The 26,983-nt window shown below is 37.2% G+C and overlaps 1 protein-coding gene and 1 pseudogene across 1 annotated transcript in view; one reads left to right on the top strand and one right to left on the bottom strand.

Annotated features, from left to right (window-relative positions):
- RABL3 (RAB, member of RAS oncogene family like 3) overlaps positions 1-26,983 on the top strand; it is a 38,522-nt gene that overhangs the window by 7,440 nt on the left and 4,099 nt on the right. Inside the window, exons 3-6 of the mRNA XM_002925953.4 lie at positions 12,447-12,576; positions 16,107-16,221; positions 19,688-19,838; positions 24,069-24,140. Coding sequence (XP_002925999.1) covers positions 12,447-12,576; positions 16,107-16,221; positions 19,688-19,838; positions 24,069-24,140 — 468 coding nt within the window. The remainder of the gene's footprint in view (positions 1-12,446; positions 12,577-16,106; positions 16,222-19,687; positions 19,839-24,068; positions 24,141-26,983) is intronic.
- Positions 5,627-6,587, bottom strand: LOC100477497 (annotated as a pseudogene).

The following is a 26,983-nucleotide window of genomic DNA, read 5'->3' as shown; positions in this document are numbered from 1 at the left end:
TCTTGCCATTTGCAATGACATGAATGGAACTGGAGAGTATCATGCTAAGTGAAATAAGTCAGTCAGGGAAAGACAAATACCATACGATTTCACTCATATGTGGAATTTAAGAAACAAAACAGATGAACATAGGGGAAGGGAAGGAAAAATAAGATGAAAAGAGAGAGGGATACAAACCATAAGAGACTCATAACTTTAGGAAACAAACTGAGGTTGCTGAAAGGGAGGTGGGTCGGGACAAGGGGTAATTGGGTGATGGGCATTAGGGAGGGCACTTAATGTAATGAGCACTGGGTGTTCTATGCAATTGATGAATCACTAAATTCTACCCCAGTAACTAATAATACAGTTTATGTTAACTAAATTGAATTTAAGTAAAGAATTAAAAAAAAAAAGAAACTTAGAGTTAAGCTCTCACTTCCTGGGTCAGTTCCCATATTGCCTTTTGCTTCCTCAAGAGTGACCTTAGGCTAAACAGTTTACTTCTCTGAGCCTTAGTATATCTTCTATAGAATAGAGGTAAAAAATATCTGCTTTAGCTAGCCTACAGGTTTGTAGGTGATGTTACACTGTGACTGATTTTACCAGAATGAGTGTGGCGCTAATTTGACTCCTATAAAGCCAGGCTGGCCTGAATTGCGTTATTGTTAAAGAATGGAGTATATGGAGGTAAAAGTTACCTTGCGTTTATTACTCTTCACTGTATCTTGGGCTGGTTGGTCTGTCTTCCATCTTTGAGAAGAATGCATTTCTTTTCTTTTTTTCTTCTGATGTAAAGTTCGATGATTTATTAGTTGCGTATAACACCCAGTGCACCATGCAATGCATGCCCTCCTTACTACCCATCACCAGTCTATCCCATTCCCCCACCCTCCTCCCCTCTGAAGCCCTCAGTTTGTTTCTCAGAGTCCATAGTCTCTCATGCTTCATTCCCCCTTCTTATTACCCCCCTTTCTTTATCCCTTTCTTCCCCTACCGATCTTCCTAGTTCTTATGTTCCGTAGATGAGAGAAATCATATGATAATTGTCTTTCTCTGCCTGACTTATTTCACTTAGCATTATCTCCTCCAGTGCTGTCCATGTTGCAGTAAATGTTGAGAAATCGTTCTCTCCGATAGCTGAGAGAAGATGCATTTCTTGAATGACAACATAAGTAAAAGGCACTTTTAAGTGATAATCTTAAGGAAAGTTGCCATAGACATGTAAATAGTTTTGACTATTGCTATAATAAAGTGAACAGTTCTCTCCTCCAGCAGGAATGATTAAATCTTGTACAACCATTACCTAAATAGCTTGGAAGAACACTTTATTCTGTAGCAGTTTCAAATTGCAGTTACAGCTTCTGTGTTATTAAAACCTGAGAGAGTATCTCCAGAATGCTTGTAGATCCATGAATACACCCTCTTCAGAACTCTTAGAATCAATTGCCCCATTAGCTCATTTCACATCTAAGAGCCAACTAAAAATAGAGATGATAAAGGTGATAATGTAATTGTTTAATTTCAAGTACTGGGTGAAACTAATGAGCTTAATGTATGTACTCAGTAATTACTAACATTTTGGATTTAGTATGCAGTAGAGAGGTGTTCATACTGAATTGAAGGGAAAAGAAAGAAAAGTTTTATTGTGCAGTATTCTTCATTGATTACTATCTTCCAGTTTTGTTACCCCAAGTCTAATGGAACTAATATAAATGCATGGCTACTCTTAATTATGAAAACAAGACTTATAGAATCTAATCTTTGCACAAATTATAAATAAGGAAATTGACTTGTCATTTCTAGTTTACTTTAATGGGATTTTAACTTTCTAATTTACACATTGCATACAATCAATATTTATTGACTTCCTCTTTGGGCAGCATAATAATGTGCAAGTACTGGGGAGAAATTAAAAAAGAAAAGACAATCTCTATCCTCGCTAAGAATGTGAAGTAGGATCTAGTAGGGGGATAAGGTTTATATATATGAATGATTTTAGAAATAATAATGTGAATGATGGCTAATATTTCTTAGTATTTGCTTTGGCTAGGCACCCATTTTACATACTAATTCATGTAATTCTCACAACAGCCCTTCAAGGGAGGTATTGTTATTGCCCCTATTTGATACATGAAGCAGTGGAGGTACGGAGGTGTTAAACGTCTTGTTCAAGGTCACATTGCTAAGTTAATTCCGAGATAACGTATGATTTTTGGTGCTATTGTAAATAGAATGGATTCCCTAATTTCTCTTTCTTCAGTCTCATTGTTCGTGTATAGAAATGCAACTGATTTCTGAGCATTGATTTTGTATCCCGCCACATTACTGAATTGTTCTATAACTTCTAGTAGTTTGGGGTGGATTCTTTTGGGTTTTCCATATAGAGTATCGTGTCATCTGCGAAGAGAGACAGTTTGACTTCTTCTTTGCCGATTTGGATACCTTTTATCCCTTTTTGTTGTCTGATTGCTGTTGCAAGGACTTCTAGTACTATGTTGAATAATAATGGCGAGAGTGGGCATCCTTGTCGTGTTCCTGATCTTAAGGGAAAGGCTTCCAGCTCTTCCCCATTGAAAATGGTATTTGCTGTAGGCTTTTCATAGATGTACCCTCTATCCTTACACCCTGAAGTGTTTTAATCAGGAAAGGATGCTGTATTTTGTCAAATGCTTTTTCTGCATCTATTGAGAGGATCATATGGTTCTTGACTCTTCTCTTGTTGATATGATCTATCACACTGATCGATTTGCGAATGTTGAACCACCCTTGCATCCCAGGGGTGAATCCCACTTGGTCATGATGGATAATCCTTTTAATGTACTGTTGGATTCTATTAGCAAGGATCTTGTTGAGGATTTTGGCATCCATATTCATTAGAGAAATCGGTCTGTAATTCTCCTTTTTGAGGGGGTCTTTGCCTGGTTTGGGGATCAAGGTAATATTAGCCTNTGGGGATCCAGGTAACACTGGCCTCACAGAATGAGTTTGGTAGTTTTCCTTCTGTTTCTATTTTTTGAAACAGCTTCAGGAGAATAGGTATTATTTCTTCTTTGAATGTTTGGTAGAATTCCCCAGGAAAACCGTCTGGGCCTGGAGTTTTATTATTTGGAAGGTTGTTTATCACTGCTTCAATCTCTTCATAAGTAATTGGTCTGTTTAAATAATCAATTTCTTCCTGTCTCAGTCTTGGTAGTTTATAGGTTTCCAGGAAGGCATCCATTTCTTCCAGGTTGTTTATTTATTGGCATAAAGCTGTTGGTAAAAGTTTCTAATGATCCTTCCTATTTCATTGGTGTTGCTTGTGACCTCTCCCCTTTCATTCATAATTTTATTAATTTGGGTCCTTTCTCTTCTTTTGAATAAGTCTGGCCAGTGGCTTATCGATCTTATTTATTCTTTCAAAGAACCAGCTTCTAGTTCTGTTGATTGGCTCTACTGTGCTCCTGATTTCTAATTCATTGATCTCTGCTCTAATCTTGATCACCTGCCTTCTCATGCGTGGGTTAGGCCTGTTCTTCTGTTCCAGCTCCAGCTTCTTGAGGTGAGAATATAAAAACTGCATTTTAGATTTTTCTGTTCTTTTGAGTGAGGCTTGGATGGCTATGTATTTTCCCCTTAGGACTGCCTTTGCAGTGTCCCATAGGTTTTGGACCGTTGTATTTTCATTCTCATTGGTCTCCATAAATTGTTTAAATTGATTTTTAATTTCCTGGTTTATACAATTATCATATGGTTTCACTCATTTATGGAACATAAGAAGTAGGAAGATTGGTAGGAGAAGAAAGGGAAGAAGAAAGTGGGGGGTAAACAGAAGGGGGAGTGAGCCATGAGAGACTATGGACTCTGGGAAACAAACTGAGGGCTTCAGAGGGGAGGGGGATGGGGGAATGGGATAGGCTGGTGATGGTGTTAAGGAGGGCACATATTGCATGGTGCACTGGGTGTTATACTCAAGTAATGAATCATGGAACTTTACATCAAAAAATAGGGATGTACTGTATGGTGACTAACATAATATAATAAAAAAATATTATTTTAAAAAAAAAGGTCACATTGCTAGTAAGTGATAGGGTTGGAATTCAGACCCAGGCAATCTGGTTCAAGAGCCTGTGCTCTTGATCACTGCTCTGTCCTGCCTCTTGTTCCAGAATGGTATTAAGAAAAAAGTATTCTACTGTTGTTACATACAGTAACCACTAGACTAATGTGGCAATTTAAATTAACTGAAATGAAAAATTTAGTTCCTCAGTTGAACTAACCACATTTGAACTGTGCAACAGTCACATGTTGCCAGTGATTACTCTGCTGGACATTTCTATCATTACAGAAGGTTCTGAGACAGCACTGATAGAGAATATAAGTGTTACAGCAGTTCAAGACAAAAAGTGAGGTGCTTACAAAGAATGGAAAATTATATTGGGTATTAATGACTGACTGGACTATTCCTCAAGAATGGGGATATATATTATAGGTAAAGGAGAAGTAAATGATAATAAATTCAGCTCTGGATATGATAAAGGGAGAGATCTGTGAGCTATCCAGCTGAAACTGTCCAGAAGGCATTCAGAGATGAGGTGGGGAAGCTCAAGAGAGAATTCTGAGTTGGAATCATTATGGAAATAATCCCAGTCCGTGAGTGTTGATGAGTTTTTCCAAAAAGCAAATTTAGAAAGAGAAGAGGCGAAGGAAAACCTTGGGGTGTATTTGGAGAGTTGCAGATGAGAAGAGAGGACAGAGAAATATTGTTCAAAGAGGTAAGAGGATAGCCAAGATGATGAAATACCACAAGAGCAAAGGAGATGAGAATTTCATGAAGGAGGGATTGAGTTTTGATAATGGAATGCTGTAGACATATAAGAACTGAGAGAGAAAAAAAATTGATGGTGCTGAAGTCATTGCTGACCTTTGAAAGTGTGATGGAATGTTAGTGGCAAAAACCAAATGATGTGAGTAGGCAGAGAGGAAATAGGGACAGGTTTAAATCAATCTTGCACAAAGTTTAGAGGTTAAATAAAGGAGTCAGTGGGTACAGAATACAAGGGTAAAGTGACCTTTAAAAAAAATAGGGGACATGAGTTTGGCTAAAGGCAAAAATAAGATTACTGGAAAGGAAGAGGCAATTAGCAGTAACCTTTATATTACTCGTTTATTTGTTCGTTTAGTACATATATTGCCTACCTCCTAGGTATCAGGCACTGCAAGGAATTGGAAGTACAGCAGCAAATTAGACGAGTTCAATTCCTAGTCCCCTAGTACACTCCTAGTTGCTCTTTTCTATCCTTGTCTCTTTTCTGCCAACTCTCTCCTAAGACTTCCTGCCTCTCTGCCTCTCTTGAGTAACTCTGCAGGCATACCTACTAAACCACACTGTCAGAGAGCCTCTACAGCATCCAGTGTTCTTTCTTGGTGTGTATCATTTTCTTTACTAAATTTCTTTCTACTTTTTACTTATTTATTTTGGGGAGGGGTACGGTATACTTTATTGATGGTACGTGACCCTTCTTTAGGGGGTCTGGGATGGAAACTATGTAGAGATCAGGAGATTCTCATTGTGTTGGGGAATGAGGTAGGACAAGGACTCCTCAGCAGCTGAGGGCCTCTCTCTTCCTATTGCTGTCACTGGTGCTGGTGGTCCAGGGAGCTCTTATTCCTTGGAGGCCATGTGGACCATAAGGTCCACCACCCGGTTGCCATAGCCATTGTCATACCAGGAAATGAGCTTGCCAAAGTGGTCATTGAGGGTAATGCCAGCCCCAGCATTGAAGGTGGAAGGGTGGGTGTCACTGTTAAAGTCACAGGAGACAGGCTGGTTCTCAGTGTAGCCCAGGATGCTCCCTGCTTCACTACCTACTTAATGTCATCATTGGCAGCTTTCTTCAGGAGGCAGGTCAGATCCATGACTGACATGTTGGGGGTGGGGACATGGAAGGCCATGCCACTGAGCTTCCCATTCAGCTCAGAGATGACCTTGCTTACAACCTTGGCGGCGCCAGTACAAGTAGGGATGATGTTCTGGGCAGCCCCTTGGTCATAATGCCACAGCTTCTCAGAGGGGCTGTCCCTGGTCTTCTGGGTAGTAGTGATGGCATGGACTGTGGTCATGAGTCCCTCCATGATGCCAGAGTTGTCATGGATGACCTTGGCCAGAGGGGCCAAGCAGGAGGCATCACTGACAAACTTGAGGGAGTTGTCATACTTCTCATGGTTCATGCCCATTACAAACATGGGGGCATCAGCAGAAGGGGCAGAGATGATAACCCTCTTGGCTCTACCCTTCAAGTGAGTCTCAGCCTTCTCCATGGTGGTGAAGACCCAGTGGACACCACAACATACTCAGTACCAGCATCACCCCATTTGATGGTGTTGGGATCTTGCTCCTAGAAGATGGAAATAGGCTTTCCATTGATGATAAATTTCCCATTCTCAGCCCTGGCTGTGCCATTGAATTTGTCATGAGTAGAATCATACTGGAGCCTGTAGAGCATGTAGTTGAGGTCAGTGAAGGAGTCACTGATGGCAACAGTATCCACTTTGCCTGAGTTAAAAGCAGCCCTGGTAGCCAGGGGCCCAATATGGCCAAATCCACTTACGCCAACGTTCACCATTGCATCTCAGGGTTGTGGCTGGCACTGCACCAGAAGATGCAGCTGTCAAATGGGGAAGAGCAGAGAGCCTCTTTCTGCTTTTTAAAAGTTGCAAATAATAAGTAAGCTCTTCAAATGAGGCAAAACCTTTTGTACTTAGTCTTGATTTAGATTCCAATAAAAAGTCAAGAGGTAAGTAAATGAGAAGTACCAGAGTGACAGGAGCATTGAGAAATATGGTTCCTTTTCCCACTTACTGATCAGCACATACTATTGCTACCCTTTGAGAAAATCCTTCCTTTTATAGCTGTCAGATCTGTAATGACTTTTAAGTATCAGATCCTTGATGACCTGATTTAAATCTAAAACACATTTCTTATCATTTGCCATTACCCTCCATCATGTTGGGCTCTTAACATAGCACCACGTTACCACTTACTACATCCAGAGCAATACTTGTTGTATGTCAGGCTTTTCCTTGGAGATCACTCACACATATAAAAGGCATAATGTCATAGCTATAACTATAAGCTACTGGTTTAAAGTTCTTAGGACTCATTCCATTTGAATTAAGTTAAGCTAAATATTGATGGAGCAAGTTGGAAAGGAAAAAGGGCACCTTCTCTTGTAAATCTGGGAGCAGCCATGAAAAGTACTGATTGGGGAAGATTGTTTTAGAGAAGAGTATAGATGAGGAGGTCAGTCTGTCTTGGGAATATAAGTAGCCAGAGGGCGCTGGCTAACAGACTTAGTACATTGCAAGGCTAAGAGGGAATGCTGCCTGGTGTATTACATGGTGGCTATTCTTGGAAGAGTCACTGTACAGTCTTTGAGGTGGGCAAAATTAGACATTTGAAATAATTTTAGAGAAAAAAAGTGATGTATTGCATTGGTTGCCAAACTTAATTATGTATCACAATCATCTAGGGAGCTTTCTCTAAAAATACAGATTTTTGAGTCTCACCCCAGAAGCTTCAGGAATGGTCTAAGAATCTGTAACTTCTTTATTTAAGAAATCAAAACTGCAACTTGAATATGTCTTTTTTTTTTAAAGTATTGGTTCCGATTTAGTTTGTTCTCAGAACTGTACTTGAGAAGCACTGGAATTCAGTAAGATAATAAATTCAATGTAATAAAATCTTGGAGGATTAAATTTCCTGAATTTATTCATTGGTTTGAACAAACATATCCAAGAATCTAGTATGTGCTCGGTATTATGTTATTTCCTAGGTCTACCAATACAAATAATGCATGGCCCCCTCCCCTTATGCTTACAAGTTAATAGAATATACATCGGCAGATAAATAAGACAATGTGGTTAGTGAAATGATGAATGGATATTAACCTCTTATCAGGGTGTTATGGGAGCACATAGTAGTACCTAACTGGCTCTGGTTGATTTGGGGCAGGAAAGAGAGGTAGAATCAAGAAAGCTTCACTAAAGTGGCTGAACTTTTCAGGAACAGATAACTGACTCCTTATAATACCTTGCATTAATCATTTCAGTGGCTTTACTTAGAAATCTTTATAAAATATGTATTTCCCTGCTTTTTCAAACAAAACTCATATAGTAACTTTTTTATTGATGACTTAGCATGATCACATCTTATCATTTTGCCATAGAGCAAAATAGTGATCCCTTTTATTACAGTATACAGGAGTAACTTTCATTATCCACAAGGGCCCCAACTGATATGATTTTGCTATTCTCATTTTTCTGTCCTATCCTCATTGTTGTCAGTCTAATAATTGTCTTCTCTTGTCAGTGTGGCTGTCTGTAGAGTATCTTACTTAAATTTTTCATTAGACAAAAATATTTGGACAAAAAAAATTGCGAATGAGTAAAAAGTGTGAGCATTCTGTTGAATATAATGTGTGAGTTTTAGTACATTTTCTAACATCTATTTTAACTACTCAGCTATCTTGTTTTTTATTACTTTGAAGCCATTAAGTAAGTACATACAGTACAACTTCATTTTATAGGTAAAGAAACTGAGGATAAAACATATCAGGTATAATCAGCGGCAATCCAAGTATAGTCTAGGCCTCTTAATAACCAAAATATTTCCATTTTATAAAATTCAGCAGTTCTTAACTAGGGGTTATAGCAAAATCATTTGGAGAATTATTCAAATGCCAAGAACTAAACCCCAAAGGCCCTGATTCAGTAAGTCTGGCTTATGTATTTCTTTTGTTTTCTTTAAGGACTTTTTTCTCTTCTTTTTTCATCTTTATTGAGGTATAGTTGACAAATAAAATTATAAGGTATTTTAAAGTATATATTGTGATGATTTGATATAAATCGTGAAAAGATTCCTCTCATCCATATAATTAATGCATCTATCCCTTCACATTTATTTTTATTTATTTATTGGGAACATTTAAGTTCTACTGTCTTAGCATATTTCAAGTATACAGTACAAAGTTATTGATTGTAGTTACCATGTTATGAAATAGATCCCAAGACCTATTCATCTTATAGCTGAACGTGTGTTCCTTTTTACCAACTTTTACCTGTCCCCATTAGTTTGACTTTTTATTTAGATTCTACATGTAAGTGGTACCACGTACTATTTGTCTTTGTCTGGCTTTTTTTACTTAGCATAATTCCCTTGAGGCCCATCCATGTGTTTGCAAACAGGAGGATTTCCTTTTCTTATGGCCAAATAATATTCCTGTGTCTGTGTCTGTGTGCACACTTGCATGCGTACACCATATCTTTATCATACATCCATTGATTGACAGACATTTATTGTTTTCATATCTTGGATATTGTGCAGTGAACTGAGAGTACAGATAATTTTTCAATATCCTGTTTTCATTCCTTTTGGATAAATCCCCAGAAGTGGGATTGCTGGATTGTATGGTAGTTTTATTTTTAATTTTTCGAGGAACCTCCATATTGTTTTCCATACTGGCTATACCAATTTACATTCCTACCAGCAGTGCACAAAGGCTTTTTTTTTTTCTCCCCATCTTTGCCGACACTTGCTACCCCTTGTCTTTTTTTTTTTTAAAGATTTTATTTTTGTATGTATTTATATATTTATTTGAGAGCGAGAGAGAGAGCGCACATGACAGAGCACAAGCGGCGGAGAGGGAAAAATAGGCTGACCATCGAGCAGGGAGACCGATGTGGGGCTTGATCCCAGAACCCTGCGATCATAACCTGAGCCAAAGGCAGCTGCTTAACCTACTGCGCCACCCAGGAGCCCCTCTTGTCTTTTTTTTTTTTTTAAGATTTATTAATTTTTGGTGGGGGGGAGCGAGAGCATGGGCAGGGGGAGGGGCAGAGTGAGAGAATCTTTCAAGCAGACTCTCCACTGAGCAAGGAGCTCAGTGCAGGGCCTGATCCCATAACCCGTGATATCCTGACCTGAGCTGAAACCAAGAGTTGGGACACTTAACTGACTGAGCCACCCAGGTGCCCGTCTTCTCTTTTTTTATGACAGCCATTCTAAGAGGTGTAAGGTGATATTTCATTGTGGTTTTGATTTGCATTTCCCTGATTAGTGATGTTAGCATTAATTATAATTAATTAGTCCTTTTTCATGTACTTGCTGGCCATTTGTATGTCTTTTTTTGGAAAGATGTCTATTCATTTCCTTTGCTCATTTTTAAATCAGATTGGTTTTTTTGCTATTTAGTTGTGTGAGTTCTTGCATATTTTGGATATTAACCTCTATCAGATATATGATTTACAAATATTTTCTCCCAATCCCTAGATTACCTTTTCATTTTGTTGGTGGTTTCCTTTGCTGTGTAGAAGCTCTTTCATTTGATGTAGTCCCACTTGTTTATTTTTGCTTTTGTTGGCATGTATATTTAAAAAAATTCTTGGAAGATTCTGATGTACACCTCTTAACCACCATACTATAATCTGGCTCTTAGCTGTATTCTAATACATATGGTTGCCATATATCAGAATCCATTTCTGAATAGTTACATAGTACAGTCAATAAATGTCGGTAGAGTCTAGACCACGAGAGAGTTTACTCTGAGTAGGAATGTCGCTAGAGTGTTTTGAGCAGAAGGGGATATGATCTAACTTGGCATTTTAAAAGGGTCACTCTAGTTACTGTATGAAAAGCAAATGGGGAAGGGGGTGTGAAAGGGGGAGAAATGAGCAGGCAAGGCTGTAGTAGGGAGATCATTTAGGAGACGATTACATTAAATCAGGCAAAGAGATGGATAGAGGCTTTGACCTGGACATTAATAATGGAGATGGTGAGAAATGAACCAATTTTGGATATATTTTTAAGGTAAAAGCAACAGGATTTGCTGGCAAATCAGATATGTAGTATGAAAGGTGTTAAGGATCACTCTTAAATTTTTGGCCCTTTAAGTAACTAGAAGGATGGAATTGCCTTTTACTGGGAGAAAAATAGGCTTAAGGGGAAGATTGGGAAATTATTTTCGGGTATGTTAACTTTGAGATGTCTATTAGCCATCCAAATTGTAGTCTGGTGTTTATGGTAGCCTGAAGTTCAAGGGACTAGTCCAGAACGGATATAAATTTGGAATTCATCAACATAATGATGACATGTAAAATCCTAAGATTAGATGAAGTTGTCAAGGGAGCCAGTATTAATAGAGAAGAAAAGTGATCCAAGAACTAAACCTTGGGACACTCCCAACAATTAGAGGTCAGAGAGGTAAAGACAACCCAAATGGAGACTGAGAAGGATTAGCCAGTGAAATGCAAAGAAAATCAGGAGAGTGTGATAACCTGGAAGCTAAGTGAAAAAAGTAAAGGCAAAGAAGTAATTCAGTTGTATCTGATGGGAGAGTAAGATGAAAACTGTTCATTAATCACTGGATTTAACAATGTGGAAGCCATCGGTGACCTCGATAAGAAATATTTCAGTGGATGATTGGGACACAAGTGTCATAGGAGTGAATTCTAAAGAAAATATAAGGAAAAGACTTAGAGACTGTCAAGAATAGGCAACTCTCTAGAGGGCTTTTGCTGTAAAAAGGAACAGAGAAGTGGTATGATAGCTGGAAGAGGACATGAGGTCAATAGAAGGTTGTTTTAAGATTGGAAAAGTTATAGCATGTTTATATGCTGGTGGAAGTAATTCAACAAAGTGGGAAAATTTGATGATAAAAGGAAGAATTGATAGAACTACACCTTTGATAAGAAAAAGAAGATGAGATCTCATGCATAAGAAGGGGGTTTGACCATGGGGACACAGTTTATCTGTGATAGCTGGAGGGAAAGCAGATTATATGGGCACAGATCCAGGGAGGTAGATAGATATATGAAGTGCAGGTTGTAGAAATTCTATTCTGATTGCTTCTGTCTCAGGAAGCAAGGTTCTTAGCTGTTCTTAAGGATAGGGAAGAGATACTGGAAATTTGAAAAAGAAGATAAAATATGAAATAGTTATCTAGAAGAGGATAAGAGGAAATGGGCTACAAAACTGATTAAAGGACAGCTCCAAAGGTAGACTTGAATTTAAAATGAATCTAGTCAGCTTGAATGTGTTATTTTTCTGAGCTTCTCATTCAGCTAGCTGGTTACAGACATGGATTTGGAGAAAAGGTAGATATAGTCAAAGTTGGAACTTTGTCAGTTGAATATAGCGTGAGAAAGGGGCAAAGGAGTGACTAAAATGACAAATCATGGAATTTATACTTAGGAAGGAAGTGAGGATTTGGAAGTGGAAGGGGAGCTGTAAATAGTAGTAGGATTATTATGAGAGTTGGAGTATTGGAGGGAGGAAGCTTGAAAGATAGGAGGCTATCAGAGTCAGAGGTGGTATGGGAATGATATGAAGAGTCATGCAGATATGGCATGCCCAGTGCTCCTAGAATGAGGGTGCTACCAGTGTTCTTACTGACTATAATAATGACTTTGGTGGATTGATTTGTTAGGTTCATGACTACAAAGAAGGAACTCCAGAAGAGAAGACCTACTATATAGAATTATGGGATGTTGGAGGCTCTGTGGGCAGTGCCAGCAGTGTGAAAAGCACAAGAGCGGTGTTCTACAACTCTGTAAATGGTAAAGCATTTTTTATTTCTACCATATATTAATGGCCTAGGAGTATAGATGATCTGATATAGAATGCTGTGGGATGCTAGCATCTTATTTTAAGAAAGATCTAATATACTCACAACTCTTAATTTAAATCTGCATATCACATTTGAATTTGTTACTAGATTCTAACCATGTATTCAGAACATTAAATATTTTCTTTGTCTAAGTGTTTGTATTGATATTATTGTCATAAACTAAATAAATAAAATTTTATTTTGGGTACTTGGCATAAAACCTGGAACTTTCAAAACACTGTCCACTGGGAGTCCCATTTCTCCAGTCTATTGAGTATGTCCAATAGAAAAAACCATTAGGAGTCCCATAGTCTAAGCCAGATGTCACAGAAATACAGAAATTTCTTTCATCTGCCTCTTACAAAGAATCCTATTTAATTATAAAGAGCTGCCTAAGAGTGTTATTAGGAGTACAGATAGTCAAATACCTGGAGCAGACTTCCAGATGTAGGTGTGTAATAGAGGCCAAAATTGGAATTCATAGGGTGCCTACTGTGTCAAGGAACTAAACCACCAATCCTGTAATTTACCTATAGAGGGTTTTGTTGTTGTTGTTGTTTTTTAATCTTTTGCCCCTTTTTTTAGTTCATTTTTTAAATGCTTCTTTTACTGTGTAATATAATTTCAACTTGTCTCTGATTGATGTCCAAGATTTGGCACCTCCCCCTTTTGCTTCTGGTAGATGCTTAGCTCTTGATTGCACCTCATTTATACTATGTTTAGATCACACTCAGTATCAGGTAAACATTGTAATTATTCAGTACCTTCTTCATTCCTTATATTCCTCTTTCAATATCTTATCTTCCCATAACATAAGGTGTTGTGGATACTACAAAATGAAGTAGATAAGGTACTTGCCATTGGATACATACTATAAAATACGGGATGAGTTATATTAATTCAGACCTGTGTCCCATTTAGCTCAGAATTCTATCTGAAAGTGTCACAATCTATTTGAAGAAACAAAACATTCCTAAGTGAAACAAAACACATTTGTAAGATGGTGACACTAATATATGACATTGTCATGCAAGAAAGTACATGATAAACCGTGTATATTAATAGAATGTATATAAATGGGATAAACAGTAAGACTGGTATAGTGTTAGGTGACTTCTTAGCGAATAGGAGAGAAAGAAATGAAGCCTGGTTTAGATAAACCAAGTGCTAAACTTGGATTATATCAGTCAAATGACTTGTTAAAGTTGGTACCAATCTGATCTGACAAAGAGGTTTGGATATATAACACTTTTGCTGTTTAGATCTTTTTGAGAAAGAGTTCAGATAAAAACTATAAATAAATAATAAACTTAGCACTGAAGGTTCTTTACTCCATCCCATCCTTAGTTTCCTAAGAAACAGAGCGTAAGGATCACTTCATTCAAATGTGCAGTCTTTATTCTTAACAGTAACTTTCTTCCCTCAATACCCTACCTTCCTCCCACTGTGATGAGCTAGGCTGGCAATTAAAGGAAACCTGTAAAGTGTCTTTACTTTCTAAGGTCAGAACATATTCTGATCAACTATCACACTGACTTCTTTCCTTTGGGCCCCACTATGGCCCTTCTAGCCCATAGTCTATGAAGCAAGAACTCTCAGCCCAAATGAAAAGTGTGAAAAGAAGGGAAAAGGGTGCTCAGATGCCCTTAAAAGCCCGAAAGCATTAAAAGGAGATCCTCAAAAAATAAACTCCTCCCTATCCAGCTAATAGCTCATCTAGGCCTTTCTAATCCTTTCATCTCCCAACCAAAAGTCTCACCCATAGTTTTTTGATATGTCAAAAATCTTCTGGAAAGTAAGGGAGAAGAGAAATATCTACCACTCCTTTGCCTTAAAGTTATTTCTGCGTTCCTCCAGTCTTTTACTGTGAGATTACCTGAGTTCAAATTCTGGCTACCTCACTTACCATGTGACTTCGGGCAAGTGACTCAACCTCTCTGAACCTTAGTTTCCACATATGTAAAATGAAGATGATAATTCCTTCTCAGAAGACTGTTCTGAAAATCAAATTAGATAACACATGTAAGGCACAATGTGTAGCACATGAGTGCTGAATAGATATTAGCTGTATTCTATATTCTTTAATGGTAGCTCTTTATTCCTTTCTAAAATCTGTCCTGTATCTTATGTCCTTAATGCCTCATTGAAGCCCTTATTGAGGAAGGTAGAGGGAGTACAGTTGAATATGGGGCAGGTGTCAAATCTCTATTGCTCTGTTCTAGATGCCAGATTTATCTGAGCTAGCTAGAACAAGACAACTGTAACTTGCACAAGCACCTTATTTGCACAAATGTCTGTAAAAACCAGAAGAGCCAAGTAATTCTAACTCTTCTGCCCTTCTTTTTCGAATTGACATATCTCACATCTTGAAGATAGAAGAATCATCAGTTTCACATCCTCTCTTCACAATAGAATCTACGTAACATAGGAAAAGGTTGGGGGTTTGAAATCTGTAGTCTTTTGACCACAAGATGATTAACTCTAAATTCTCCTAGGCATTAAAGCTTTTCCTCTTTTGTCTATAATATTGTAATAGTTAACCTGCTTTGCCTTTCTGTCTGCTATCTTATTTGATTATATTTAATTGTATTTCTGACCCTCATTACATTTTGGTTTTTTTCCTCAATCTCTCAAAAGTCCATCTGTTTTATACTATACATATTTTTTTGACTGTCTTTCCCTCCCCTCCTCTAGTGACATATTTCTTTTGTTTTATTAACTAAGGTATCAAGCTTTTATAGCTAGCCATTAATTCAAAGAACTAAAAAATTGGACTTTTGAGTTGATTAGGCTCAGGTGACTTACAGGAAAACATTTTGTCAGCTGAAAAACAGCAATTATATCAAATTAAATCATTATATTTTTAGTAAATTTTTATGATTTAATGTTTTTATTGAGTATAAGTAATAGTGTATATGTCATATCTATGACAGTACTATGCGCAGTGGAGAAACAATTAACTTTTGTAGGAATATAATTTCTTATATACTTGAAGTACTTTTGATTCCTTTTATTGATGAGGTGGTTCAATTAGGACAAGCAGAGCAGACACTCATTAAGTGCTGAATGAAGGAAACAAAAACAGTCTAAAAGCTTAATGATATTTCGTCAGCCCTTGTAGAATTAGAGTTATGTAACTGACAAAGGCCGGTGATGGGTATTAAGGAGGGCACATATTGCACGGTGCACTGGGTGTTATACGCAAATAATAAATCATGGAACACTACATCAAAAACCAAGGATGTACTGTATGGTGACTAACATAACATAATAAAAAATTATTATAAAAGAAAATTTTGAAATTAATTGTAGGAATCTGTAGAGGATATTTTAAAATAATCATGTCTGAGTTTGTTAATCATACTGAAATGCTACGTGTATTCAGCAACATAACACTTGTATTCACTAAGCCTCCCTTTACTAGTGTGAAGTGAAGAGGAATTGTTGCAGTACTGACATTATTTTCTTTGATTATTTTAGGTATTATTTTAGTACATGACTTAACAAATAAGAAGTCATCCCAAAACTTGTATCGTTGGTCGTTAGAAGCTCTCAACAGGGATTTGGTGCCAACTGGAGTATTGGTAACAAATGGGTAAGCCCAGATTTACTCACTTTCAGTGTGAAATGGTTCAACAATTATGGGAATATACCCTCCAGAATAACACTTTGTTAAGATGTTGGATTTGCAAAATTTTTGTCCCAGTCTATAGGTCGTCTTTTCATTCTCTTAACAGTTGTCTCTCAAGCATTAGTTTTTCGTCATGATGCAGTCTGATTTCTTAATTTTTTCCTTTATGTATTATTGTGCTTTTGGTATCATGTCTAACAACTCTGCCTAATCTCAGATCATGTAGGTTTTCTCTTATGTTTCTTCTAGAAATTTTATTGTTGAAAGTTTGCTTTTAGATCTGTGATCTGTTTTGAGTTAGGTATAATGTGTGAGGTTTTGATTGAGATTGACTTTCATAGATGAATGCCCAGTTGTTCCAATACCATTTGTTAAAAAGATGATCCTTTCTTCATTGAATTGCTTTTACTCCTTTGCCAAAAATCAGTTGACCTATTTATATGGTTCTGTTTTGAGATGCTAATTCTGTACAGTTGATATGTATGTCTGTACCTTGACCAATGTGACACTGTCTTCATTATTATATAGTATTATAGTAAGTCTTAAAATTAGGCAGTGTGGTTCCTTCCTTTTCAAAATTGTTTAGCTATTCTAGTTCATTTGCTTTTCTATATAAATTTGAAATCAACTTGTCTGTATTGACAAAAATTTGGCTTGGATTTTAATTGAATTGCATTAAGATAGATCAAATTGGGGAGAATTTTTGTTGCATCTTCCAATCCATGAGCACAGTTTGTCTCTGCATTTATTTTTTAAAGCAAATCCTAGACATTGTATGATTTCATCTGTATATACTTCTGTGTTTAAATGATTAGGACTTTTTAATATAACCAAAATATAATTGTCACACTTAAAATTTAGCAATAATTCTTTAATATTAATTATTATTTCAATTCTCCAAATGTCTCCTGAATGTTGGTTTGTTCAAAATGGTATATTGATAAGGCCTACTCATTGTATTTAGTTTATTAAGTTTCTTTTAATCTTACATTTCCCTTTTTTTGTTGTTCTTTTGCTCTCTGGCAGTTCATTTGTGAAAGATGGTTTGCTTGTCCTGTCCAGTTTTTTGTATTCTGGATTTTGCTGGCTGTATCCCTGTAATGAGTGTCTGCTTAACTTGTTTCTCTGAATCCTAAATCTTCCCTAAAATGATAGTTAAATATAAAAGGAAGGTCTAAAAGATGCAGGGTTTTGATTTTTTTGTTCTTGCCCGAGTGGTATTGTGCATATAATTACAATACCTGGTTTTCTGTCTCTTTGTGATGTTGTCATGTTACCAGCCTTATCCATCCATGATAAAATTCCCCATCAGTTTTTCATCTGTTTTTTAAAAAAAAATGGATTTTGAAGTCAAATTTCAAATTGGATGTAGGATTAATGAAAAAGTGAGTAAAAAGTAAAGCTAAAAAGATAAAAGAACAAATAAATATATGTGGCAGCATATGTAGGTTACATATGTAATACACATATGTTACTGTGCAACGTATATATCATGCTATGTTATACATACAATACCTATATTTGTTAACGTATAAGAGATTATACAAGACTACAAGTGACAGAGATATATGTCTACCAAAGATGATGGTTGATAAAATATATACAAAAATTTGTATGTGAGCCAGAGTTAGTATAAGAAAAGGAAATTCCTAAAGGAGGACGCTCTCAAAACTTTATTCTCTAACAAAGCAAATTTCAGTTTTAGACCGTGTTTCCTATGTCAGTGTTGATATTGGTGAACAGAAACAACGGCCTTGAATTCAAGCTACCATTGGCTTTGATGCAATAAATAGAATGATAATATTTTTAAGAAATGGGGTTTTAAAAAAAAAGAAATAGGGGGTTACATAGTTCAAAACACTTGTGTTCCAATGCCGAACAATAACTGGGGCTCTGTAAGGTTATTGTGAAGTGCAAAAAGATTTGGTAATTTTGCACACACCCACTTACACACCCCAGTTTAGATTATTCAAAGAGAAAGAAAATAATGTCAAAGGAAGAAGAAAAGCTATGCTCAACTGGGTCGTATTGATTGTATTGTGCAATATTGATTTACTGTCATAAGGTGTTTGCAGCCAGATTTTGCTGACTATAGTAAATTGAGCTTATAACACGTCAGAAATCCAAATCTGTTTTATTTCTCATATGTGAATAGAATTTAAATTAATTGATCGATATTGGGCTCTATATTCCTTTCAGTAATAGAAAAAAACACCGCTCTGTCCTTTGAGTAAAAATAGGGGGGAAAAAAAAGGATTGTAATAGCCAGTGATCCAAGGCCCGTACCCTAGGTGATTCATCACCTGTCCTCAGTCTCTCATGGCTCTTGTGTCAGGCTATCATTATCTATGGCTGATTTTTCTGGCCTTCAGCCTCCTTGTTTCTTAATTTCCTGAAATGATCTATTTTTCTTTACTATTCATAGACAAATGTATTTGGTAGGTATAGAACTTATGCATACCCTAGAGGCTTGCCATTTTTCCCTCTGGCAAAAGGTTTGAGTGCCATGCTAGGTTCTTGTGTTTTCGCTCTGCTGAGGTTTGAATCCACTCTCTGTATCTACCTAGAAGAATTCCTGAGCTGTCACAGCCAGAGCTTTGAGAGAAGTCAAATCAGCCTACTTTCAGATACCTGGTGGGCATTTAGTTATTCAAGTCATCTATAGAGACTCATGAAAATAAAATTTGAATAGTTAGATGAATAGTTGGAACTCGATAGATGGCGAGGATGGGTTGATAAATGAACAAGTAGATGGAAGAAATTGGGACAAAAGTAGGTTTATAGGTGGTAGATGAGCAAGAGTCAGTAAAGTATCAGTAAAATAGTATAAACTACTTGCATTTAAACATTATTCATCTGGGGGTGCCTGGGTGGCACAGCGGTTAAGTGTCTGCCTTTGGCTCAGGGCGTGATCCCGGCATTCTGGGATCGGNATAGTATAAACTACTTGCATTTAAACATTATTCATCTGGGGGTGCCTGGGTGGCACAGCGGTTAAGTGTCTGCCTTTGGCTCAGGGCGTGATCCCGGCATTCTGGGATCGAGCCCCACATCAGGCTCCTCTGCTGAGAGCCTGCTTCTTCCTCTCCCACTCCCCTGCTTGAGTTCCCTCTCTCGCTGGCTGTCTCTATCTCTGTCGAATAAATAAATAAAATCTTTAAAAAAAAAAAATTATTCATCTGCATCAGAGAAGTAAATTCTATTCACCTCTTTTTTTTTTAAAAGATTTTATTTATTTGTTTGTCAGAGAGAGAGCACAAGCAGGGGGAGCAGCAGGCAGAGGAAGAAGCAGGCTCCCCGCTGAGCAAGGAGCCCGATGTGGGACTCGATTCCAGGACCCTGAGATCATGACCTGAGCCGAAGGCAGACACTTGACCAACTGAGCCACCCAGGCGTCCCTTATTCACCTCTTCATTATTATTTATCACAGGGATTATGACCGGGAGCAGTTTGCTGATAATCAAATACCCCTGTTGGTAATAGGGACTAAACTGGATCAGATTCATGAAACCAAGCGCCATGAAGTTTTAACTAGAACTGCTTTCCTGGCTGAGGATTTCAATGCAGAAGAAATTAATTTGGTATGTATTTTCATTAATGTATATTTGTGTTATCATTAGGTAAAGGCAAAACCAAAGACTTAACAAGTCATAAATTATCATGAAAGAAGCTTTATACTAAAATCAGGCACTTGGGTTCTAGTCCAAAACGTAGTGAAGATTGGAATCAACGTCGACTGTCAGATGGGGACAGTCAGTTCAACTTCCTTGTATGCTGGTCTGTTGGAATGTTCAAACTTTGTTCTGTGAATAATATAAATCTTGGGCTCTTTCTTGAAAGATTTTTTAAGATCATACCAAAATCAAAATAATTAAATTAAGGTAACAAAGAAGGATCACTGACACCTTGATTATTCTTGCTTTAGAAAAGCCTCTCAGCTTCTTAAACTACAGAATTTAACTTAAAGGGCAAACAAATAGATAAATGAGACAACTTCAAAGTGTAAACTAGGAGTGCTTCATGAGCAGTGGTTCAGACAAACTTGTGTATATAGAGCATTGAGTTTTTTCCTGAGATACGTAGCTCAGTTTGACCCAGCCACTAAAAAGGCTAAGAAAAGTTCTCACGTAAGCCAGATGGTGTTGCCCAGAGAAGGATCCTGGCCAGCAGTTTTGGTCACGGTTTATATGTCGTTGTTCACAAATAGGATTTCTGCAGCATATTCAGTGCCCTGGCAATTCCAGCATACAGTGGTAGTGGTGGTTTAATAACACTAAGGACTATAATTTACTGAACACTTACTATGTGCCATGCACTGTTCTAGTGCTTTCTGTACATTACCTCAGATTTGTCTTCCTATCAACACTATAAGGTAGGTACTGTATTTCCATTTTAAAGATGAAAATTAGAACCAGAGAGAGGTAACTAGGCCATGGTGACACAGGTCAAACCAGGCACTCTGACTCCGGAGCCAGTGCTCTACAATTAAGCCTATTTTCCACTTAATTATTCCCCAGCTAATATTTAGAATCTTAGGTTGAAAGAACTCTTAGAAATCATCTAGATCACTAATTACCCAAACCTGACTGCATATTCATGTTATCAATGTAGCTGTGAAAAAATTTGAATAAGTGCCCCACAGCTAGAGCTTTTTATTCATAAGGTCTGACAGGAGGACCAAGACTCTGTAATTTTAACTAATGACTCAGGTAATTCTGATGCCCTTTCTCTGTAAATCAACATTTGTGAACACTGGTTGGTTCAAACCAACCTCTACCCAGTAATGGAATCAACTTCTGCCTGCCATTCCATTGTTTTTTACATTCTGCTTTGTAGTGGGGGGTACCTTATATTTCTCACCCGCCACCATGGAATATTCAGTGTAAATATTCAGTGCAAAAGCTCGTTGCACTGGGCCATGGTATTCCAGAGGACTCCTGTTACATAGAGTATACAATATCCTTGTTGAAGCAGTGCAGAAGTTACTTCATTTGAACATTATTTCCAGTGGGAATGAATACACTTCATTTGTTCCAGTAATTACTTTCAATGTATTTTGGAATGTATCTATTTGTAGTGCCTGTGGGTTTCTGTGACTATCACCTAGATATGTGTTTTTCCTATTTTCCTTGCAAAGGCAGGGCCATCTTTTAATTAACAAGATATAAAGGTACTCAAGTGGTGGTACCTTGGCACATGGTTTCCCCAGACTTCATATACAACATACTTTTGGCCTGTTGTCAGTGTACAGCTTTAAGAACACAGGAGAAACAACAAGAGGGTTTTGAGGATGCAGGGGAAGAAAAAATGAGGAGGAAAATTTGATACGAGTTTCAAAAAGAGGTAGCAGTCAGAGAGACTCAGCAAGTAAGTGTAAAGCCTCAAGTAAAAATGTAATGTGACAATATTAGTGCTAGCATCTTTGGTTACTATATGAATTTACTTAAAACTGTAAAAAAAACTATTTATAAAACTATAAAAAAACATAAGAAACATAAATGTATATATCGAACATGGAATCAAAGTTACCATCTTGTGCCTGAAAAACAAGTTGGTTTAAATTGTAAGTAGGGAGATGATTACTTATTTTTTTAAAATCTTGTTAGGCTTATTGTGTCTAGGACAGATTTTTCTCTGTTTACTTCAAAGTGATTATACTGAAGCATCTTCCCTAGTTAATATTCCTTTCTTAAGCTTAGACAAGCTATTTAAAGCTATTAATCTTCAGTCTTTGCCCTCAGCCATGATCAGTGGCAGATGGCTCTTTAAACTCTAAAATCCTCATCCTATAATCATAGGGTTTCTCTGGCCTAGTCAACCTGTAACTATGAGCCCTAGAATTAAGTTTTGGGAGGTTCTGCTTGTTTGCTCTTTGATTTAGATTTTAGTTTTTATATTTAGCACTGTAGCTCTATTTGGAATCGTCTCTGAAGTGTTGACATTGTGATGACTATGTAATCAATATCCATTTTGTAAAACATGTCTAACACAAGTCTGCCTTAGGTTTGTCTCTTACGTGCCCCAACTGCCGTATAAACATGTTCAGACATTTCAAGTACAACAGTTCGCACGATGATGTCTCAGTCTATTTGATCCATACACGGAATTAACTTTTTTATTATGTTAGGTGCTTTGTGCCTGAAAATTCAATCTGATAGCACTTTTTTAGAATGAAAAGAGAAGGGAACTAATATTTCAGTACCTGCTGTGTATGTGCCAGACATGCATTGACTTATTTAATTTACACAAAAATCCTGTAGGATAAGTGTTATGTTATCCTCATATCACAAATGAGTAAGCCCAAATTTAAAGGCGTAATAACCTAACCAATGTCCCTCAATCTAGAGATGTTGGGACGGATATTCAGATTCAAAACTTGCTGGCTTCAAGGACCTAATTTTTCTAGTACTCTATGATTTTTGAAAAGTTTGTTGTAGTCTCTTTTTTTGTGTGCGGTTTTAGAAAATGTATTCTATTTTCCAACCACAATTAAAAATGTGAGCCTCAAAATGTTATCTGTGGATAAAATAGGTGATTATTACAAAATTTACCGAAAGGAATCATGTGGTCTTAGAGATTACAAAATAGAATAAATGCAACAACAGTGATTTCAATAATTGCCTAAGGGACACCCACCATCTGCAACTGAAAGACAAATACCATCTTGGGGCGCCTGGGTGGCACAGCGGTTGAGCGTCTGCCTTCGGCTCAGGGCGTGATCCCAGCGTTGTGGGATCTAGCCCCACATCAGGCTCCTCTGCTATGAGCCTGCTTCTTCCTCTCCCACTCCCCCTGCTTGTGTTCTCTCTCTCGCTGGCTGTCTCTATCTCTGTTTAATAAATAAATAAAATCTATAAAAAAAAAAAAAGACAAATACCATCTTTGTAAAGGAGCCTACACAGTGTCTTCAGAGTTTGGTCTTAGGTGGCATTTGAGGTAAAATTCAAGGTGCTCTATCTCTTGAGGTGGCAAGTTAATTATTACAAGTAAAAGCAACTTAACACTGAAATTCCAGGAAAACGATAATAAACCTTTTGAGATCTTTACTGATCATTGTAATTTACTAGTTATCTCATTGTAGTGTTCCAGAATGTTTGGTCTCTCCTGGGCCCCATTTTTTTCCTATTTTTCAAAATCCTATTTAATAGTAATTTATCTATTGTTTATTATTATTATTTAATTGTTATTAAATAATAATGATATTTAATAATAATAAACTGACTCTTTATTGCTTATTATTACCAAAAAATAGATCTATCATTTATTATTATCTTTATAGCCTACCAAGTGGTGTAGTACTTTGCATTCAATGAGTGAGAAATCCCTGGCAGCTGTTTCGTGTGTTCATTGCTCATCTAATTCCTTATTTTCATGATTCCTGCTATTCGTGTGAACTGCATAGTACTTAATTAGATGATGCTGGTGGGTGACTAGTACTAAAAAATGAAGCGCTAACAGTTTTTAATGGCTCTGTTTCTGCTTGTAGGGTAAATGTAGGTAGGTCACATGATTAGTGTCTTGGTTTTGTTATTAGTGAGATTAGCAATCCTGTCTTCCTTTATGAATTATTTGATGGTGAATACATTGGTTCAATGTCCTTTAAAATTCAATAAATAGCAAAAAGTGACCTTACCTTCCTTTAGCACTTTCCTCTTTGCTTTGTGCATCATAACTTGAAAATTACTTGAATATTTGATGAGAGTATTATGCCTAACATTTTATTATAGAAATGTGCAACAGGAACAGTAATGACTAACAAAGAGTTTATGTTTCTTAACTTTTAATGGTGCATCTTATGTTTTGTCTTCTAGGATTGCACAAATCTGCGGTGCTTGGCTGCAGGTTCTTCCAATGCTGTCAAGCTCAGTAGGTTTTTTGATAAGGTAATAGCTTCAATTAAGTTATTTTTGAACTTAATTTGTATATTATGAGAGTTTATATTCTTTGTAGAATGCTTTGGCCTTTTATGCCTTTGTCCTGAACTTCATAACCTGAATACTTGTTTTGATCTCTCTTATCTGTTGGTATAATTGCTCAAGGGCTGCTGACGTATTTATTTTATCACCAGTGTTCTCTAAGCAAAGGATGAAAGCTACTGGATTTAAATGCGTTGTTTTAAAAGATACCTAATTGCCCTCCTTAAAACAAATTATGTTTTCCTATTTTCCTGCTCTTTTTCTACTTATTCACATCCCCTCAACCCCCACAAAAGGCACTGAACCCAGGAGATTCTGCTAGGTTGAAGCCCTAAAGTTCTTTTTGCCCTCTCAACTATCATTGTTCTCCACACAGATGTTACCTTTACTTTTAAGGTTATGTCATCTCCCAGATTCCCTAGTTTTCCCTATCAGAAAGCTTGTGTTCCAAATATTGACTCTTGTTAGCATCATCTTATGTCCTGAACTGGAATGAAAATGTAGAATGACTCTGCATACTGGTAATTGAGAGCATTGTTCGCCTTTCCTTTACAAGGCCGAATGGCTGCACCACACATAGTGTTGACCAAGTTTAAGGTGTTTGTCTAGTGTTGACATGACATAGTAAAGTAAAAGAGAATGTATTTCTGTATGTATTATTGAAAAAGATTAATTTCTGTATTATACATTTCCTTTTAAGGGTACAAGAAGGACACAGCCCTTCTCATACTTCTTTTTTATGAATCATTTTTCTTTTACCATTTAGGGATCTAATATTTGGCCCTTTTGTCCATTATGTCATGATAAGATAAGCCCCACATCCCTCCCTGTTTAATATTAGACCACTGGGAAATCTTTTCTTCATTGCACAACTTCCCAGCCGGACTGTGGCCGATAACGGTACAGGTGTACCAACGTAGTGAGTCCCTCAGTTCAAGCAGCCAGAGTCCCCTGGGCTGAGTGATCGGCAACCCCCTTCACCTAACCCAGTATGCTGTACAAATATTAGTATTTTCTAAATGTGCCATGACATGAAAAATGTTGGAAAGCACTGCAAGAGACCAGATTTTCTCTCCACATTATTTTCAAACTTCAAACATAAGAACTTCATTTAGTTTAGACCCATGTCCCCATCTGATACACTCTCCTGTCCTGAGAGCAATAGCTTATAGATCCTTGTCTGACACAGAAAGATTCCACAATATATTGCTTAAATTTGTTAATAATTTGTTAATTTGGAAATTGGTGAAGGGAATAAAAAGGTACAAACTTTCAGTTATAAAATGTGTAAGTCACAGGGATGAAAAGTACAGCATAGAGAATATAGTCAATAATATTGTAATAACTTTGTATGGTAACATGGTAACTACACTTACTGTAGTGAGCATTTTGTAATGTATATAATTGTCAAATTATTATGTTGTAATAACTGGAAACTAGTATAATATTGTATGCCAACTATATGTCAGTATAAAATAAAATTTTTTTAAAAATGTATTAAGTTAGATCCTAGAGAAACAATGGTTTATAGGCTAGTGTGACCCGAGTTGTCAGGCAAGACTTGATTAAAAAAAAAAAAAAATCAGAGGGAGGTTAGATTTAAGAAGAGAGCAAGATTTGGTAAGAGAAAGACACTGCAAGTTGAGAGTAGGGAATTATGAGCGACAGCAAAAAGGTAGCTTTTCTTTCATTACCTAAAGCCATGAAAAGTATGTGGATTAGGAGGTTGGCGAGATCTCCAGACTAGGGTGGTTGCCTGAAACCACAGGACCCAGCAACTAAATTTTGCCCAGTTTTCTATCATATCTTCCAGAATTTAGTATGAAGACTTATTTTCCAACAGGGAATCTAGCTCTTCCTCCAGACTCCCTTTAGTAGTAATTCCTCCCCACTCTAGAATAATAGGATTTTCCTGACTTGCTGTGGAGGGAAAGAAAGTCAGCCTCTTGTTGGTTTTTATGGGATCAAGCATTTTGAGATCTACGCTAATCACAAACCAGCTTTTCTACCTCTGGGACCAGTTAATGCAACATTACCCTGGGTCTCCTGTGGTTAAAAGTAGCCCAGCCACAGTCTCAAAGATAGAAAGAATCCAGATGATTTGGTCATCAAGCCAGTGAAAGCAGGGTGAAGGAGCCCTGGAAGAAGATGCCATGCTTTTACAGGGGAATTCTTAGCTTCATAATTCTGGATTCCAGTGTCTTAGAGTTAATCTTCAGCTAATCTATATTCTTATCTAATTGGCTTTTCTTAATCACAACAGCTCTGTGTAAAGAAAATCGTACTGCCTTTGCAAACATTACAGTTTCTGAAGAGAACAGAATTCATTATTTTTTTAAAAGATTTATTTATTCGAGAGAGAGAGCACGCATACAAGCAGGGGGTAGGGGCAGAGGGAGAGGGAGAGAAGTAGGCTCCCCACTGAGCAGGCTCCATCTCACCACCCTATGATCATGACCTGAGCCAAAACCAAGAGTCAGATGCTTAACCGACTGAGTCACCCAGGTACCCCTCATTATTTTTTAAAATTATTTTCTATCATCTGAATTTTAAACTCTAACTTTAAACCCATTTTAAACTCATTATACTAGGGCATATATTTTGAGAGCTGCTTTTCAATAGCAGTGATGGATTTGTGCAGATACATCCACTGCTCTACCTCATTTCTCCTGCCAGCCAAATATAGACTGTTCTGAAATGACTGAATCAAGGGTGCAGATTCAGTCCAGGGAAAGAAGCTCATTGAATGCTTCTGATCTCCGTTGGGCACCTACCGAATTTATCACCCAGGGACGTGGCAGTTCACTACA

The sequence above is a fragment of the Ailuropoda melanoleuca genome, chromosome 1, assembly GCF_002007445.2.
Source record: "Ailuropoda melanoleuca isolate Jingjing chromosome 1, ASM200744v2, whole genome shotgun sequence".
NCBI classification, from domain to species: Eukaryota; Metazoa; Chordata; class Mammalia; order Carnivora; family Ursidae; genus Ailuropoda; species Ailuropoda melanoleuca.
The sequence above is the reverse complement of the archived record's forward strand: the minus strand, read 5'-3'. Positions and strand labels throughout refer to the sequence as shown.